General features: G+C 39.2%; 4 protein-coding genes across 4 annotated transcripts; 3 read left to right on the top strand and 1 right to left on the bottom strand.

The window, feature by feature from the left end:
- The first annotated feature begins 512 nt into the window (after nucleotides 1–512).
- On the top strand, nucleotides 513–3,972 carry LOC140935289 (uncharacterized). The gene is made up of 3 exons (XM_073384838.1): nucleotides 513–834; nucleotides 2,999–3,315; nucleotides 3,540–3,972. Exons 1-3 carry the CDS (start codon nucleotides 528–530, stop codon nucleotides 3,711–3,713), a joined length of 798 nt encoding a protein of 265 aa, XP_073240939.1. The 5' UTR covers nucleotides 513–527; the 3' UTR covers nucleotides 3,714–3,972.
- Nucleotides 3,973–4,838: 866 nt separating this feature from the next.
- On the bottom strand, nucleotides 4,839–5,632 carry LOC140932987 (uncharacterized). The gene has a single exon (XM_073382493.1). The coding sequence runs from the start codon at nucleotides 5,627–5,629 to the stop codon at nucleotides 4,889–4,891; it is 741 nt and encodes a 246-aa protein (XP_073238594.1). The 5' UTR covers nucleotides 5,630–5,632; the 3' UTR covers nucleotides 4,839–4,888.
- Nucleotides 5,633–7,794: 2,162 nt separating this feature from the next.
- LOC140934851 (RYamide receptor-like) lies at nucleotides 7,795–9,221 on the top strand. The gene has a single exon (XM_073384414.1). The coding sequence runs from the start codon at nucleotides 8,123–8,125 to the stop codon at nucleotides 9,113–9,115; it is 993 nt and encodes a 330-aa protein (XP_073240515.1). The 5' UTR covers nucleotides 7,795–8,122; the 3' UTR covers nucleotides 9,116–9,221.
- Nucleotides 9,222–15,142: 5,921 nt separating this feature from the next.
- Nucleotides 15,143–15,988, top strand: LOC140934038 (tachykinin-like peptides receptor 86C). Its single transcript, XM_073383720.1, has one exon. The coding sequence runs from the start codon at nucleotides 15,143–15,145 to the stop codon at nucleotides 15,986–15,988; it is 846 nt and encodes a 281-aa protein (XP_073239821.1).

Genomic DNA, 15,988 nt, shown 5'->3' on the forward strand with positions numbered 1-15,988 from the left:
TTTTTGGCGGCTGGCCATAGCAAACTGAATCATTGCAAGCAGAATTGTAAATGAAACTCTGAACTTCCTGCTGAAAGAAACTAGAGACATTGGGATTAAGAAACTGGAAGAAGGTCAGCTGAAAAGTTTGACACAATCCAAGAGGTAACAACTGTCTGATTAGAAGCTAAATGATTCCACAAAGTAACTAAAAGTGTACACCGCTGTTAGAAGGAAACTAAAGCTAGACGCAATCCCATTGCATTTCAGGAGATCTCAACTTCAAATTTTCCCGGGGGAGCAAGCCCTCAGACCACTCAGTAATATGCCCAAGCTTGTGCAATGTGGTTTTTCTATACGAGGCACTTATCAATCTTTTCCGAAAACAGAAGCGAATGTCTGAAAGAAAGTAAAAATACTATTGGAGAACTAAGGGGTCGCTGAGGTGACTTTAAAAAAACATGTGCATACCTATAGAAAAATCCTGACTACGCCCCGGAAGTTGGAAGTCGGAACTCGTAATTAGAAAAGTATACAGTGTCGTTCCAATGGCATATAAATTCACGAGGATCTCGACTCAGACATCTCTTGAAAAAGACACTCGTTGCCAGATGATGAAACCTGGAGATTCTTTTGTCGCTTTCTTTGCGATTTTTTACGCTTTTAACAGCATTGTCGTCACTAATGGAAAAAGTGCAGCAACCTTTTACAATGGAAAAGGAATCATTGTCGAAGGGAACCAAAACACCTTCAACTTGGGCCATGACGCAGAAATAAAAACTGCTCTAAGTCAGATACAAAAGAGGTTAGCTTCTCTGGAAGAAAAGATTTCCGCAGTGCATCCACTTCAACGTGGTAAGTAAAAACTACTAGCGTTACTTTTCTGTGTGTAAGCCATAAGGCGACAAAACAGTTCAAATTATGACATTGATTATGAAGATAGGTCCTACATTTGTCAAGACTCTGTTTTCATATTCTTACCGATAATTGCAGAAATGGAATTTCAGAGGTTTCCGTTTAAAATTAGATTCTCTACACATGGTTCGTACAACTTCAGACAAACAAATTTTTAGGACATTCCAAGGGACTTCCAAGGAAATTACAGTTTTCAAGGACTTAGATTTATTCAGTAAGTCGACATTCTTTAACCTCCTTGTAAAATGACTGGGTATGGCTTGAAATTGCATCTGAGGTACAGAAATATAGCATTTGAAATAAGGATAGGGAAATAAAATATTGTTATATTCTTAGACTTTCACTCAAGAAAACAGGGGCTGCATTGGTTGATTCTTGGTCCCATGGCCTTGAATAAAATCAAAATGTACCTCTCCGCTCGGGAAATTCGCTCAGGATACATTACAGCACTACCCTGCGAACAGAGTCATGTCCTTTCAGATAGCGACTCTTCTAGCAGGGTATTACAGCACGTGATCAAAGCATGGTGGAAAGTGGACAAAAGGCGGGAAAAACACTGCCAGTTTTCAATTTCGGTGATGAAAACAAAAACAGTCCACAACACAAACATAAAGCCTCAAGCTAAAACAGATAAAAAGCAACGATTTTCATGCCATCCCTGAGGAGAAACAGCAGCCACTGAGGAAAAAGATGCAATAATATAAGGAAAGTACATCATTCATTCAGTGGTTTTGAGGATTAAATTTGTATTTTTTTATAAGAACCGAGTCGACTGTTTTGATTTGCTCCGGTTTTTTGTCTCAGGGGCGTTCCTAGGCATTTCCTGTCGCTGCATATGTTAAAGTGAAAGTCTAGAACTATAACAAAACACTTAATGTCAGGTCCCTCTGGAAACCAGTTAGTTTTTTTCCCTCGAATCCTAATAATAGTAATAATAATAATGATAATAATAATAATAGGCTTTATTTAAAGAGGGTAAAACACTTAACAGTAGTCCTAACACACTGATGACTCTGTGGCCCTCAAAGCAAATTACAAATATAGATTCTACAGCTAAAAACTATAAAATATACTATTTTCAAAGATAATTTAGGATATGATGATTCCCTCGACTTTGTCTCGGGAAACAGACTCTCGGGAGAACAAAACTAACTGACGGTTTCCCCTTGGATCTGACATTTTTAATAAGTGTATATTGTTCAAGCACTAAATTTTTTTGCGTTACCTGTGAGTTTTAGCCAGATTTTCCTCGATGAATAAATGCGTAAGGCGTAGATAACGTAGTGAATTTCAAGGACTTTTCAAGACCTAATAAAGAAATCAAGTACTTTTTAAGGACCTTAGCCGAATTCAAGGGCTTTTCAAGACGGACAAGACGACTACTAAAACTCAAGACCTTTTCAAGATTGTACGAACCACGTCTACAAAACACAATTTTTTTCCTGTTTTATCAATATTGTTGCATTCGTCTAAGCCCTCTAGTGAATGCAGCATAGTAAAAAAGGTTTTTCTGTTTGTTGTCTTCTTTAGTTTTCACTGCGCTACCGTAATATTTAGCTCTACCTTTGGCGTTTTTATTCATGTTTGTAAGTAACTGTTGTTAATTGGAGCCGAAATTGACTCTACTTATGAAATAAGTTTTATGATTTTGAAAATTCAGTTTGTTCTGTGGTGATGTATTATAATAGTTTCGTTGATTTAAAGTAAATTAATATGTGGGTCTGTTTTAATAGAAGAGTAGTTTTGAAGTTTATATTGTTACTTGCGGGGTATGGTTTAAGTTGAAGTTACAGCGGCGGATCCAGGATTTTTTTTAGGAGGGGGTGCACTCGTCTCTTGCTCTACTTCAACACCAATAAACCACATAGTTTTTTTTTTTTGCAGAATACCAGTTGTATTAGAAAACCGCAGGTCATCTCGAGGGGGGGGGGGGGGTTTGGTGCGCACTCCCTGCACCCTCCCCCTAGATCCGCCCCTGAGTTATATTCTTTACACTTAAAACCGGTATAATTTTTGTTGTACCTAGCTTAACTCAGTTGGTGAAATCGATGTATGTTTATTTCTGTACAGCATCATTCAAAAATTCTTATTGTTTCTTCTAAAGCTTGCAACTTCGACTTCGAAGCGGGCTTACATGGTTGGAAAAAGACTGGAACAGCATTTAACAATCAACCTACCTACGGTGATAACCCAACAGCTCGCAAAAGAGGACAACCAGCCAAACAGCAGGGTGACTGGTGGATCGGAGGGGCCGAAAACAGGCCATCCAAGGCAGCAACCCCTGGGGCACTTCAGGGAGATGGTCCCCAAGGAACTCTTGTTTCCCCGTTCTTTAAGATCGTTGGCAAACGGATCTCATTCAAGATTGGAGGAGGCTGTGACATAAAGACAGTTCGTGCTGAGTTGATCGTTGATGACCAAGTAAGACAGTCTTTCAGAATTGCTTTTAGTTTTGTAGTTTGGTTGTGGGGCAGGAATATTTTTTCATTTTAATTTCAAACACGGTGGGTAATATCACAATAGGTGCAACAACTAGTGATTCACAGGAGGACATTTTATGTTCCTTTATACTCACTTAAGCTTGTCAACAGTTCAGGAGTGGTTGCGTTGCGTACAAGAAGTTCAAATATGTTTCTCGTTTTCAGGTTGTCAAAAGTTCTACTGGTTCATGTTCTGAAACAATGTCTCGCAAATTCTGGGATGTTCAAGCCTTTGTTGGTCGAACAGCACGTGTCAAGTTAGTGGACTTCAGCAGTGGAGGATGGGGTCACATCAATTTTGATGACCTCAGAGGCGATATTAGTTGTGGGCAAATATAAGTTAAACCTCGTCTAACTGTTTCGGGTTTTAACGGATTTTTCGTTCTTTAGAGAGCAGACACGAAAGTTTATAAGATAAGAAGGACTAGTGAACAAAAACGGCAGAAATTGTAATCGGTTAGATCCGGCTAAGTTGCATGTATACGTAACTTAATAAGTAAGGATATATAATTATGCTTTTTTGTAACAGTTAGTTAAACCAAGATCTTGGTTAAACTGTTAATATCTATCTCAGTGGAAATAAAGATTTTAATCATAACACAGCTGACGTCTTGAACTTTAGAATAGAATCATGGTTAAATGGCTATGACATTCGCTTTTCAGCTATCCACTGCATGCATGTACTCAACACTTTTTTTACAATATTTCCTGATTACCTTTTTACCATTTTTGTTACAGTTCTGAATAAACTTTTACAATAGTTTTTCATGATCCTTCAATAACGTTATTTCAGGATTTTTGGCTATAATTTTAAATAAGATATTTGACGGGAATCATCTGTGTAAATAGGAGGAGACTTGACTAACAATTTACTAATGCTGGTAAGCGCGCCACCTTAACCGGGCAGGAGACTTCCTCGGGAGAGTATCATATTATGCATACAAATATGCTCAGTGCCTTGCCTCGTACCAAGACGTATTTCTTTCCATGTGCGCAAAGGAAGGCGGGAAGGAGAAAACGGGCAAGACGTCGCTTTGCCTCTCTTCTTTTTCTCGTTCCCATGGTTCCATGCGCTTCGTCACCAGTCACTCGCGTTTCGCGATCACCTCACCTTCGTGTATTTCAACCGCCTCGTCCCTACTCCCTTTTTTTGGAACACGGCTCCGCCGCCACAACTTTAATCTCGCACCCACACAATACCGCCAGCTATGCAGGCTAAATGATACTTTACAGAGCAAACAGTGTTTCACAACAAAAACTGCTGACTTTGATTTGTTTCAGTGGTGCAGATCTCTTTAACTTGTTTAACCACGAACCCGGACTGCAGCCATTGAGTGACATGACGGGCTTTGCTCACCAAAAAAAATTATGCAAATTAGGCTAAGGGTAGATTGAATCTACCCATGGCTTATGATTAACTGAAACAGGAGATCACAATTCGCGCCTTCATGGTAAAATGGGGTTGACAGACCTGCGCGGCTCCTGCTGTGTGACCGTTGTGTTGTTATAAGCCTTTACAGTTTTGCTTTAACAAGCATGTCTTTAAGCGACTTTCCTTTTCTATAAGAGATCAAGGGAGGTTCCTTGAATATCTCTCTGAGTAGTGGCTGGTTTTCTATTAAATGCCATTTTTCCATTAGTATGTTTTTCAAACCTGGTAATGACGGTTGAAATTGCGTGACAAAGGGTAAAAGTATTTTTTGCGCTTTCTGTTTTTGTGTCAGAGCTGTCGCTCTATCTGCATATTTAACTTCTGAGAGGATCTTTTCTACCATACTCTCTGGGTAGCCTCTCGAGATAAGGCGTGTTTTAAAGTTTTTAATATTCTTGTCAAATATGACTTTAGAAGAGTTAGTTCTTAGAAGTCTAAGAGCCTCTCCTTTGACAAAACCTTTTTTAACTCCTGGTGGGTGGCAACTGTTAAAGTTAGTGTACTGAAACGTTTCAGTAGATTTAAAATGTGTGCGCACGTCGAGAATTCTTTCTTTCTCAAATCTCTCTCCCTTATAGACTGTCGTGTCCAAGAATGTGGTTTCAATTTGTGATATTTCAGCAGTGAACTTGATTGTAGGATGAAAAGAATTGGCTTGCTCAATGAAAAGATCTATATCTTCTTTGTTTGTGTCCCACAAAGAGAATATGTCGTCAATAAACCTTTTCCACGTTAGTGGTTTCCTTCTGCTTTGTTTTAAGATCTCCTTTTCTATTGTTGCCATAAAAATGTTGGCAAAAGCTACTGCCATTTTCGTGCCCATAGCAGTTCCGTGAGTCTGGAGATAGTCTTTCCCATTGAAATGAAACCAGCCACTACTCAGAGAGATATTCAAGGAACCTCCCTTGATCTCTTATAGAAAAGGAAAGTCGCTTAAAGACATGCTTGTTAAAGCAAAACTGTAAAGGCTTATAACAACACAACGGTCACACAGCAGGAGCCGCGCAGGTCTGTCAACCCCATTTTACCAGTTATAGAGTGAGTTTATACGCTGAAATAGTCCTTTATTCCTTATTTTATACAATGTACAATTTTTTTTTAAATTGCCTTGTTTGCTGTATCTCAATGAAAAATAGCGTAAGTTGAAACTCCCAAAAATATCTTCTTGTTTCTATTCACACAGTTAATCAGTTGTGTACTCATTCGATGTAAAGCCTCCAGTTTTCGCTTGTTAGTATAAGCTACTCCTGGCCAAAAGTTCAGGGACGAGAGAGACTTGACCACAGTATTGTAAATATTTCCGAGTATATTGTTATATTTCAAGTAATTTGAATTTTAAATATTTGGCTGTCATTGATTAGTAGGATAAGATACATAACATGTGGCCGGATAGTGACTTGACACATTTATAAAGTTATTCAGTTCAGTTCAGTTTAGTTCGCGATTCTAACAAAAACTGGGTTTTACTAGCGCCGCAGCCAAGCGCAAATATAAAAATCCCTGTTTCACCGTGAAAACGACCTGAACGCAAGCGTTTCGTCAATGTCCTTTTAATGCTTATTTTTGCGACTATGCGGTTGTGCCTGCGTCAGCAGTGGTTTTAACAATTATATTTTATCTTCTTTTAAAAAAACTTCTCCGTTTAGAAAGTTACAAAAAAGGAAACTTTCGACTTTCACAATGAAGCCTTTTAAAAGCCCTTGTCTGGCTTCATACAGAACACAAAAACCACGGCTTTCCCTTGTCGCCCATACTGGCCGAAACGCTCTTTTCTTCAAAAGGTATTAATAAACAGAGATAAAATTAGCACCCAGGTACTTAAAAAATCACATCAGTATTCACCCTAAATAAACATTGACTCTCAAGTGTCAACAACTGCTATGGCTTCAGAAAGTCAGAGTTTATTTTTGACGGGCATGCCCTGACTGCACCGAGAAAGCTTGCAGTGCCAAAATACTGAAAATTCTGTAAAAGCCTGATTTTCAATGTTAAAAGTCTGCACCTAATTTTCATTTATTTTACTTAAAATTTAGCTGGAGTGATAGGTTAATCCTTTAACTTAAAGAATCCGCTCTATAATGTTAAAGGCGTCATCTTAAATTTTTACATCCGAAATGACGATTTTAGTCACTCTGCTGCGCCAAAATCACCCGTTTTCTCCATTATAAAAGCCGCTTTCTTGGCGCATTCATGTATGATAAGTCCGCCTCAGTGGCTCATTTATATGCTTTAATGTCGGACCACTTCTCCCGATGACTTTTCTTTCATTAATATTCGATTTTATATACATGTATTCTCCGCACTAAGTCCGAAATACCAGTGTTACCGTCTTCTCCGTAGATAACAAGAGCCAAATTTTCATGCCAAATTACTCTTGAAAACACTCACACCTTTAATTTAAACGTGTTGTTTCTCAATAAACGCTTTTCCTTTTGCGCGTCAAAACAAATTACAGAATAATTAATAATTACAATAATAATTACAATATACGATTTAATATATTAGAGTTATACATCGCTTTCTCTAGCCTGGTTCTCAGACGTCCGAGGTCGTTCGCGGTCCCTTCGATTGCCGAAGGGACTGCGAACGACCTCGGACGTCTGAGAATCAGGCTAGAGAAAGCGATGCAATTATTAACTCTAATATATTAAATCGTATATTGATAAGTATATCAGGTCATAAAAAATTATCCAAAATAATAAAATTTCTGGTCAATTTGTTACCGCATTTGTGTTCTTTCTTCTTTTACAAACATTAAAACGACTTTAAGGCCAATTTTGGCTGGGCGACACATGTTGCCCAATAGCAGACCACGTGACTCCCAGTTCAAATGCAGAATACCTGTATAAACTGTAAGTCAAATTGCGAATATTAACACCTAATTTTCCCTTTAAACTACTTTAGTGAATTAAGCTGTACTCAGAGAAAACCGATGAAAGTTGGTACCCAGTCAGTTCCCACTGATGAGAAATGAAAAAAAAAGGGGTTACAGTTTGGCAGAAAAAACGGGAGCCAGTGTTTGTACTGCATACGAGTTTATTCTTGCTAAGTTGGCAAAAATAGTATCAATATGGTTCCTTCAAAGGGAGAGCAATATTATTCATAAACACGGCATTATATTGAAATATTTTAAGCCACCAAATTAGCAATCACTATTTCATAACTTCCATTACGTCAAGAATGCACCCTACATACGTAATTAGTCAATTTCAACGGATAGGAAAAATATATACTGAACACAGGCAGGCGGTAGAACCTGTAGACCGTCGTATTTTGCAGAGGTCACTTACGGAATTTCAACTTCCATCAAGTTAATATGCCTTTGTCTCATGCTGAGGAAATAATACTTTGCATTCTTTTTGCCATTATATTCATCGCTAACATTGTAGGAAATGTATTCGTATGTGCGATCGTGCTTAAAACTAAGAAGTTGCAGAACTTTACTAATATTCTGATAGTCAACATGGCTGTTGGAGATGTCATCGTTGGAGTGATCGGTGTGATGCATATAATTCTGGAAGTTTTGGTTCTCATCAGTTCAGGAAACGAATTCACTCTTCTTTGCGGAGTCTTAAATGGAATCGTGTTGTTTAGTGCGTCAATTTCCATCTACACCATGGCTGTGTTGGCTTACGATCGATACTTAAGCGTCGTTAAACCGATGGAAAGGCGTTCACGACTTACAAAAGGTAAACTCAAATACATTTTTGCAGTCATATGGGCTTTCTCGTTTGCCATTCTCGTTCCATGTTTGTATTTTATCCAAAACTACGAGTTTAAAACAGAACAGACAGAACAACTTATCTGTTGGAATACGCTACCGCAGAGAGAATTTCCTCTTGCTTACAGGATAACTCTTTTCACGCTAATGTATTTCACACCGATGTTTATAACTCTATATTTTTTTGGAAAAATCTTTATTCATCTTTGGATACGTAAACACAGCGAAAAAAGTCCATCAACAAACCAAGTGCTTCTACAATCGCGACAGCGAGTCACAAAAATTCTTGGCAGTGTTATTCTGCTTTTCAATATATGTTGGCTTCCATGGTTTGTTTTCTGTTCCTTTGGGGTACTCGAGCATTCTCAAGTACTGGAATCAGGCCTGGCGCTGTTGGCTGTCACGCATTCTACTGTGAACCCTTTCGTGTACTCGTTTCAAAGTAGTAATTTCCGACGGCACATTCGAAGAATTACGAAAAGGAAACACCAAGTGGAGAAAGAGAAAGAACTCAGAAACTTAGCGGCGAAAAACTCAGCGGCAGTGAAACACACTGGGCTCAATATGGCATTTGACTCGCATCTCTGATATTACTTAGCTTATTTACTGGAATAAACTTCGTATTGCGCCTTTTTGAAACATTTTATCCCGAGGAAAGACCACTGTACTCGCAGACTGACCTTAAAGAAGTGTAAAAGTGACTTTTTTGTTTAACTTTTATTAAAACTTATCGACACTTAAGGTACCTTTGCTTTCTATTTTGAATTCCCCATTTTCACATTGCCCGCATACAAAGCGTTGTTAACACCACCGACATTCTGCATAACAGTCGTCCCAAGAGAAATAGAAGATAATGTTTACAGTGTTTATGCAAAAATTTGGGTAGCCTGCATAACAGACGCTTTATATGAGCCAAGCGACGCGAACGCTGCATTTTGCGCGAAGCGCGAGACGAGGAGAGGAGAAAAAAAAATAAAGCGCCTGCGTTTCGTTTATCTCGAAATGTTCCAGGCATAAAAGAAAAACAAAAGAAATGTTTAAATTTATTGCTTAAGAGGAAAGATGTTCTTGGATTGCTTCCAACTAGGTTAGAAAAAAGCCTGACTCATAAGCTCGTGACCTTGGAATTTGTTTGAACATAGTCACGTTTAGAGGAGACTGGTTATGAAAAGCGGCAAACATCAATGATAAAAACAACAGTGCTGCAGTTTATGTTGGAAGCACCCTGAAAGTGCACAATCCTTTGTTTTCTGTTGGCAAATTGTTACGGAATAAATTAATGCAACGTTTTTATTGGTCAATACAATCAAAATGATAGGAATTCTTTTGAACGTTGTGCACTTTCAGGCCCACAAAAACATATAACAAAGGAGTCTGACGGGTTTCATAACCATTCCACTCAATTAACTATGGTTTGAACGACACATTTTCCCTCTTATCTTTCCTGTCGCTGTGTTCGAACATAACTAAATTTTGACTGAGCAAATCTTACTTTTGCCGCACTGAGTCTTGCATTATTGAAGGTGATTTTGCCCTCGAAGTTATTTCCTGTGTGTTATGCTGTTGTCGGTGTTTCCGGTAGCCAGAAAGGAGACAATTTTTGAGTAATGGATCGTGTTTTCATTGGTCCGCCATCAGCCAATACTTGTGGGCGTAGGTGGGCGGAAGAGCCAGAACAATGGACTGGCAATAGGCGCTTTATTTTTTTGTGCTCTCCTCGTCTCGCGCTTCGCATTCTTTTCGCGCTCAAATATTTTAAGCATTTTTCTGTTTTTTTCAGTGGGGATAACTCCGTAATCTTTTAACTTTTGAATTTTTACCTTTTACAAATTAAAGATTTTAGAGAATTATTAAGACACTTTATGATAAACTCATTTTAATTTTTTTTTGTCAAGCTAAAGACGTGACACTTAAATAAAGTTGTTATGTTATGTTATATGTTATGTTATGCTTCGCCCAAAATGCCGCGTTCGCGTCGCTCGGCTCATAAAGCGCCTGTTATGCAGTCTATGCAGGCTAAAATTTGGAGGGGTTAACAACAAGCATTATACGTAATGAAAATGGTGAGTCAGTAGAAATCCGGATTCCAATCGCATTCACCGTTTAACCGAATCCTTTTCCAGAGCGACTAGCACAAGGTCTTTGAGAAATAAATAGAGGCTAAGGGTGATGTTACACGAGACGATTCCCAACGACGATTTTTAGTGCAACACAGCGTAGCAACATTGTTGGGACACTGTTTCGAGTGGACACAACATTGTTCCAATATTGCAACGCTGTGTTGCTCTAAGATCGTCGTTGCGAATCGTCCCGTGTAACAACTGTTCTGTCGTAAATTGTAATAACGTCGTAAAATGTAATACCTGTCATAAATTGTAATAGCAGTTGTCGAGAATTGTAATAACCAAGCTATCGTAAATTGTAATAACAAGTCGTCGTAATTTGTAATAAGCCTAGCTGTCGTGAATTGTAATAACAATCAATCAATCAATCAATTTGTCTGTGTGTCTTCTTCTCTTGCTGCCTTCAAGCAATTTAGCAATTTTTGCTATCAACAAATTCGAAGTTAAATTAAGTCTTTGATTGATTGATTGATTGATTGATTGATGACAATTTTCGACAACGTGTTAATACAATTTACGATAGCTTGTAGACAATACAAAGTACTGTTATTTCAATTTACGACAGGTATTACAACTTACGACGACTATTATTACAATTTACGACAGGTATTACAATTCACGACCGAACAAACATCACATTTAGGGAGCTTAACTGCATCAACGACAGCGACGGCTACGAAAACGTCACTTAAAAAGTGGATTCGCGCTGCCTCAAACTTTATGGCGCTCACGGCTCCATCTCCAAAAATTTGGCAAATGTTCGTTGGCAAATTTTTGTGGAGTTGAATTCTAAAGGACTGTATCAAAGTTTAGGAAAAGTACAAGAAAGTTGTTTTTTTGTGTGTTCCCATCCTCGACAAAACGTGAAATTAGGCATTTTCACGATGTAGTCGTGCAACGACGGCTTAGAAATGTACAAAAACGCGTGATCCAAGTCCAAAATTGTTTTTTTTTTTTTACACTTTAAACCAATTGTTTTTTTTCCCGTTCTCGTTGCTCCCTTTTAAGCAACAAAAACGGAGACTGCTACGAAAACGTCCCTTAAAAAGTGAAGTCGCGCTGTTTCAAACTTAATCGCGCTTATTCCATCTCGTTCAATTCGTCAAATGTTTCCTGAATGTTTGGCATTTGTTTTCTAGGGATGAATTCTAACAGGCTGTATCGATTGTTTTGCCAATCTAAACCTGCTGTTTTTGGCCGTCCTCGTTCACGTCAGCGTCGTCATTGCTTAACCTCCCAGGGAACCACACCACACAGAATATAACTCTGGTTGTTTACCATTTACAAAAAGTTTGCAGAAATTCGGTTGGAAACTAAATGGAACACACCTTTTTGGGTCGTTCCAGCGGAAAATTTCCGGGGGTAACGGAACATCTAAAAACACGCTAGTACTGTGAAAAGGTAGTCCTGTTTATCCGGACTGAGTCAGTGTTCCAAACGGAGATTCGAGGTTCCGTTTCTTCAAAGCCATATTTGTACCAGTCCCAGGCCTAAGCGGCCGTAAAATTTTCGGTAAACGGAACTGATTTATACATGTGGTAATCGCGTTTCCCGGACGAAATTTACCAGTCTTGACTTATGCATAACATTTGCCCCAAACTGGGAACCAACCGGTTTGCCCATGCAAATGACAAACAACCAACATTTCTAGGATGAGGCTTCCTTAACGTCATCCTAAAGAAACTGGCATAAAGTAGTTGACGCGAGAACTTGGACCCCGAAATTGTGGCTGTGCCATTTGCCACAAGAATTCCGCGTGGCGTCACAACGCTATTTCCAGAAGCTTCTTGTCGTTAATAGTCACGTTCTCTAATGAAGAACGTCATCCTAAAGAAACTGGCATAAAGTAGTTGACGCGAGAACTTGGACCCCGGAATTGTGGCTGTGCCATGTGCCACAAGAATTCCGCGTGGCGTCACAACGCTATTTCCAGAAGCTTCTTGTCGTTAATAGTCACGTTCTCTAATGAAGAATATACCTTACTGTTAGAATTCAACTTTTCTAGAAAAAATTATGAGTTACTGGTACTATATATATGTACAGATACCGTATAGATTGATGTTACGCTGCCAGCCTAGCAATGAAGTACTAACTTTGTCATTTTTAGGGTATATACAATTCCAAGTATTAAAAAAGTGACGAAACTTCTCGAGTTGTCCTTAGCAACGTAAATATTTGTTTCAAACACTGTCGTTTATTTCCTTTAGAATTTTCTTGTCACTAGCGGAAAAGAGGAGAACCGGCTATGTACAGATAACGGACATGTACTCCACAGGAAACCAAATGGCAATACAATTCGAAGAATCCAAAGACGCGACGGCAACGAGAACGTCGCTTGAAAAGTGAATTAACGTTCTTTTCGTTCTTTCAGTCTTTAAAACGACTCTCCGACTTACTTTGTCAAATCTTGACGAACCCTCCTGAAGTTGAAGTCCAAGGGACCATGTCCAAGTTCAGAGAGACAAATAAAGTTTCGTCATTGCTTCTTTACGTTCTCCATTAAACGTGAAATGAGGCATTTTCACGTTGTAGTAATGCAAAAGCGGCAAAGAAATGTGAAAGGCGTGACGCACGTGCGAAGTTGCTGTTTTGCTTATTAAACCCATTGTTTGTTTTTTTTTTGGTCGTTCTCGTTGCCGTCGCGTTGTTGCCGATCTTAACACGAGACGATTCGAAACGACGATTTCAAGGGCAGCACATCGTCGCAATGTTGGAACAATGTTGCAACCATTCAAAACGATTTTGCAACCGTGTTGTAATACTATGTTGCACTAAAAATCGTCGTTGTGAGTCGCGAGTAACATCACCTTAAAGTCCCTAAGAGAAAATGGGAAACCTATCCACGCTCACCCGAACGTACGGGGCTGGCAGGGAGGTACTAAGCAGACTCTAGGGGGGATTGGGGTGGGGAATCCAAGACATGTAGGAGGCGTTTGTCTTGGCGAAGCGTTAGCCACTTCACCTAGCGAAGCCAATGGAGTTTTGCCAATGTTAGAAAAGATATTGAAATTCCGTTAGTTTGACTGACGACCAAAAAAAACTTTGAACAGTTGAACCCAGACCATATTGGAGGGAGGTAAGTGCTCTCACCACTGCGACACCCTTGCTCCCCAAGGGTGAATTAGTAAAGTCCTTAAGAAATCAATTCGAATAGGCCACTTCCGAGTTCCAAAAACTCTCACTTTCAAAATGAGGCTAGGTGCACAACCTTTCTTGTGAAAATGAGTTTTATTTGCATGAGAAGGAAAAATGATTTCCATATCAAAGGCTGAGCACCTACCCTCGTTTTGAGAGAGAGGCCCGGGAGAACTCGAAAATGGCTTATTAGTTATCTACCTTAGCTTATGAAGAAATAAATTTAACATAGAGAAAGTCTTTTCAGTGCTGTAAAAAATTGTCTTTTATTGGGTTCTTCCACTAGATTAGCCTTTTATAGGATCAAAACTCACTCACTCGAAGCCGGCATCGCTCATTACTCCCTATTTACATATCACTATTGTTGTTATTTAATATCTGTATCATCTATAAAACTGAGCTGAGTTAAATAAATTACCTTGTCTTGTCTTGTCCTACCTTGAATTTTTAGACTGCGACATATTCTTGCTTGTTCTTCTCTGGATTTGGAAACAGAAAGAACTGGCAAGCATGCGATTCCGAATGATGGTTACATTCCGGAGCAAAGCAATGCATGTTCGTGACCTTTGTGGCCTTTCATTGTGGGGATCGACCACCTACTCACACATAAATTTCTCCATAAAATCGCACGTACAGCTTCAAACGTTTGCATCGAGCACAACAGTGGAGTCCATAAACCATTGTTTTTTTCATTCTCTGGAATAGAAAGTCCTATATGTCGAGATTATTTAGTGAACACAGGGGCAGATCTAGGGGGAGGGTGCAGGGGGTGCGCACCCCCTACCCCCTCCCCCGAGATGACCTGCGGTTTTCTAATACAACTGGTATTCTGCGAAAAAAAGAACTATGTGGTTTATTGGTGTTGAAGTAGAGCGAGAGACGAGTGCACTCCCTCCTAAAAAAAATCCTGGATCCGCCCCTGGAACAATAGAAACCTCAATTAACAATGGCGTCCGTATTGCAGCCTGGTTTTGTTTACACCCAGAAAAATGGTTGTCATGACAGCGTGACGTCACACTTTAGTACTCTATTGAATAAATTAGCGATCACTATTTCATAACTTACATTACGTCAAGAATGCACCCTACATACGTAATTAGTGAATTTCAACGGATAGGAAAAATGTATACTGAACAAAGGCAGGCGGTAGAACCTGTAGACCGTCGTATTGTGCAGAGGTGACTTGCCGAATTACAAATGCCATCAAGTTATGCCTTTGTCTCACGCAGCGGAAATAATCTTGTGCATTCTTTATGCCATTATATTCATCGCTAACATTGTAGGAAATGTATTCGTATGTGCGATCGTGCTTAAAACTAAGAAGTTGCAGAACTTTACTAATATTCTGATAGTCAACATGGCTGTTGGAGATGTCATCGTTGGAGTGATCGGTGTGATGCATATAATTCTGGAAGTTTTGGTTCTCATCAGTTTAGGAAACGAATTCACTCTTCTTTGCGGAGTCTTAAATGGAATCGTGTTGTTTAGTGCGTCAATTTCCATCTACACCATGGCTGTGTTGGCTTACGATCGATATCTAAGCGTCGTTAAACCCATGGAAAGGCGGACACGACTTACAAAAGGTAAACTCAAATACATTTTTGCAGTCATATGGGCTTTCTCATTTACCATTCTCGTTCCATGTTTGTATTTTATCCAAAACTACGAGTTTAAAACAGAACAGACAGAACAACTTATCTGTTGGAATACGCTACCGCAGAGAGAATTTCCTCTTGCTTACAGGATAACTCTTTTCACGCTAATGTATTTCACACCGATGTTTATAACTCTATATTTTTTTGGAAAAATCTTTATTCATCTTTGGATGCGTAAACACAGCGAAAAAAGTCCTTCAACAAACCAAGTGCTTCTACAATCGCGACAGCGAGTCACAAAAATTCTTGGCAGTGTTATTCTGCTGTTCAATATATGTTGGCTTCCATGGTTTGTTTTCTGTTCCTTTGGGGTACTCGAGCATTCTCAAGTACTGGAATCAGGCCTGGCGCTGTTGGCTGTCACGCATTCTACTGTGAACCCTTTCGTGTACTCGTTTCAAAGTAGTAATTTCCGACGGTACATTCGAAGAATTACGAAAAGGAAACACCAAGTGGAGAAAGAGAAAGAACTCAGAAACTTAGCGGCGAAAAACTCAGCGGCAGTGAAACACACTGGGCTCAATATGGCATTTGACACGCATCTCTGA

This window comes from Porites lutea, chromosome 4 (genome assembly GCF_958299795.1).
Source record: "Porites lutea chromosome 4, jaPorLute2.1, whole genome shotgun sequence".
In the NCBI taxonomy this organism is placed as follows: Eukaryota; Metazoa; Cnidaria; class Anthozoa; order Scleractinia; family Poritidae; genus Porites; species Porites lutea.

What these genes read in the sequence shown, in the direction of transcription:
- LOC140935289 (XM_073384838.1), top strand. Translation starts at nt 528, where the DNA reads ATGGCATATAAATTCACGAGGATCTCGACTCAGACATCTCTTGAAAAA. An exon ending in AGTGCATCCACTTCAACGTG is followed by an intron (nt 835 to 2,998) that starts GTAAGTAAAAAC and finishes TTTCTTCTAAAG; the next exon opens with CTTGCAACTTCGACTTCGAA. An exon ending in AGTTGATCGTTGATGACCAA is followed by an intron (nt 3,316 to 3,539) that starts GTAAGACAGTCT and finishes TCTCGTTTTCAG; the next exon opens with GTTGTCAAAAGTTCTACTGG.
- LOC140932987 (XM_073382493.1), bottom strand. Translation starts at nt 5,629, where the DNA reads ATGGGCACGAAAATGGCAGTAGCTTTTGCCAACATTTTTATGGCAACA.
- LOC140934851 (XM_073384414.1), top strand. Translation starts at nt 8,123, where the DNA reads ATGCCTTTGTCTCATGCTGAGGAAATAATACTTTGCATTCTTTTTGCC.
- LOC140934038 (XM_073383720.1), top strand. Translation starts at nt 15,143, where the DNA reads ATGGCTGTTGGAGATGTCATCGTTGGAGTGATCGGTGTGATGCATATA.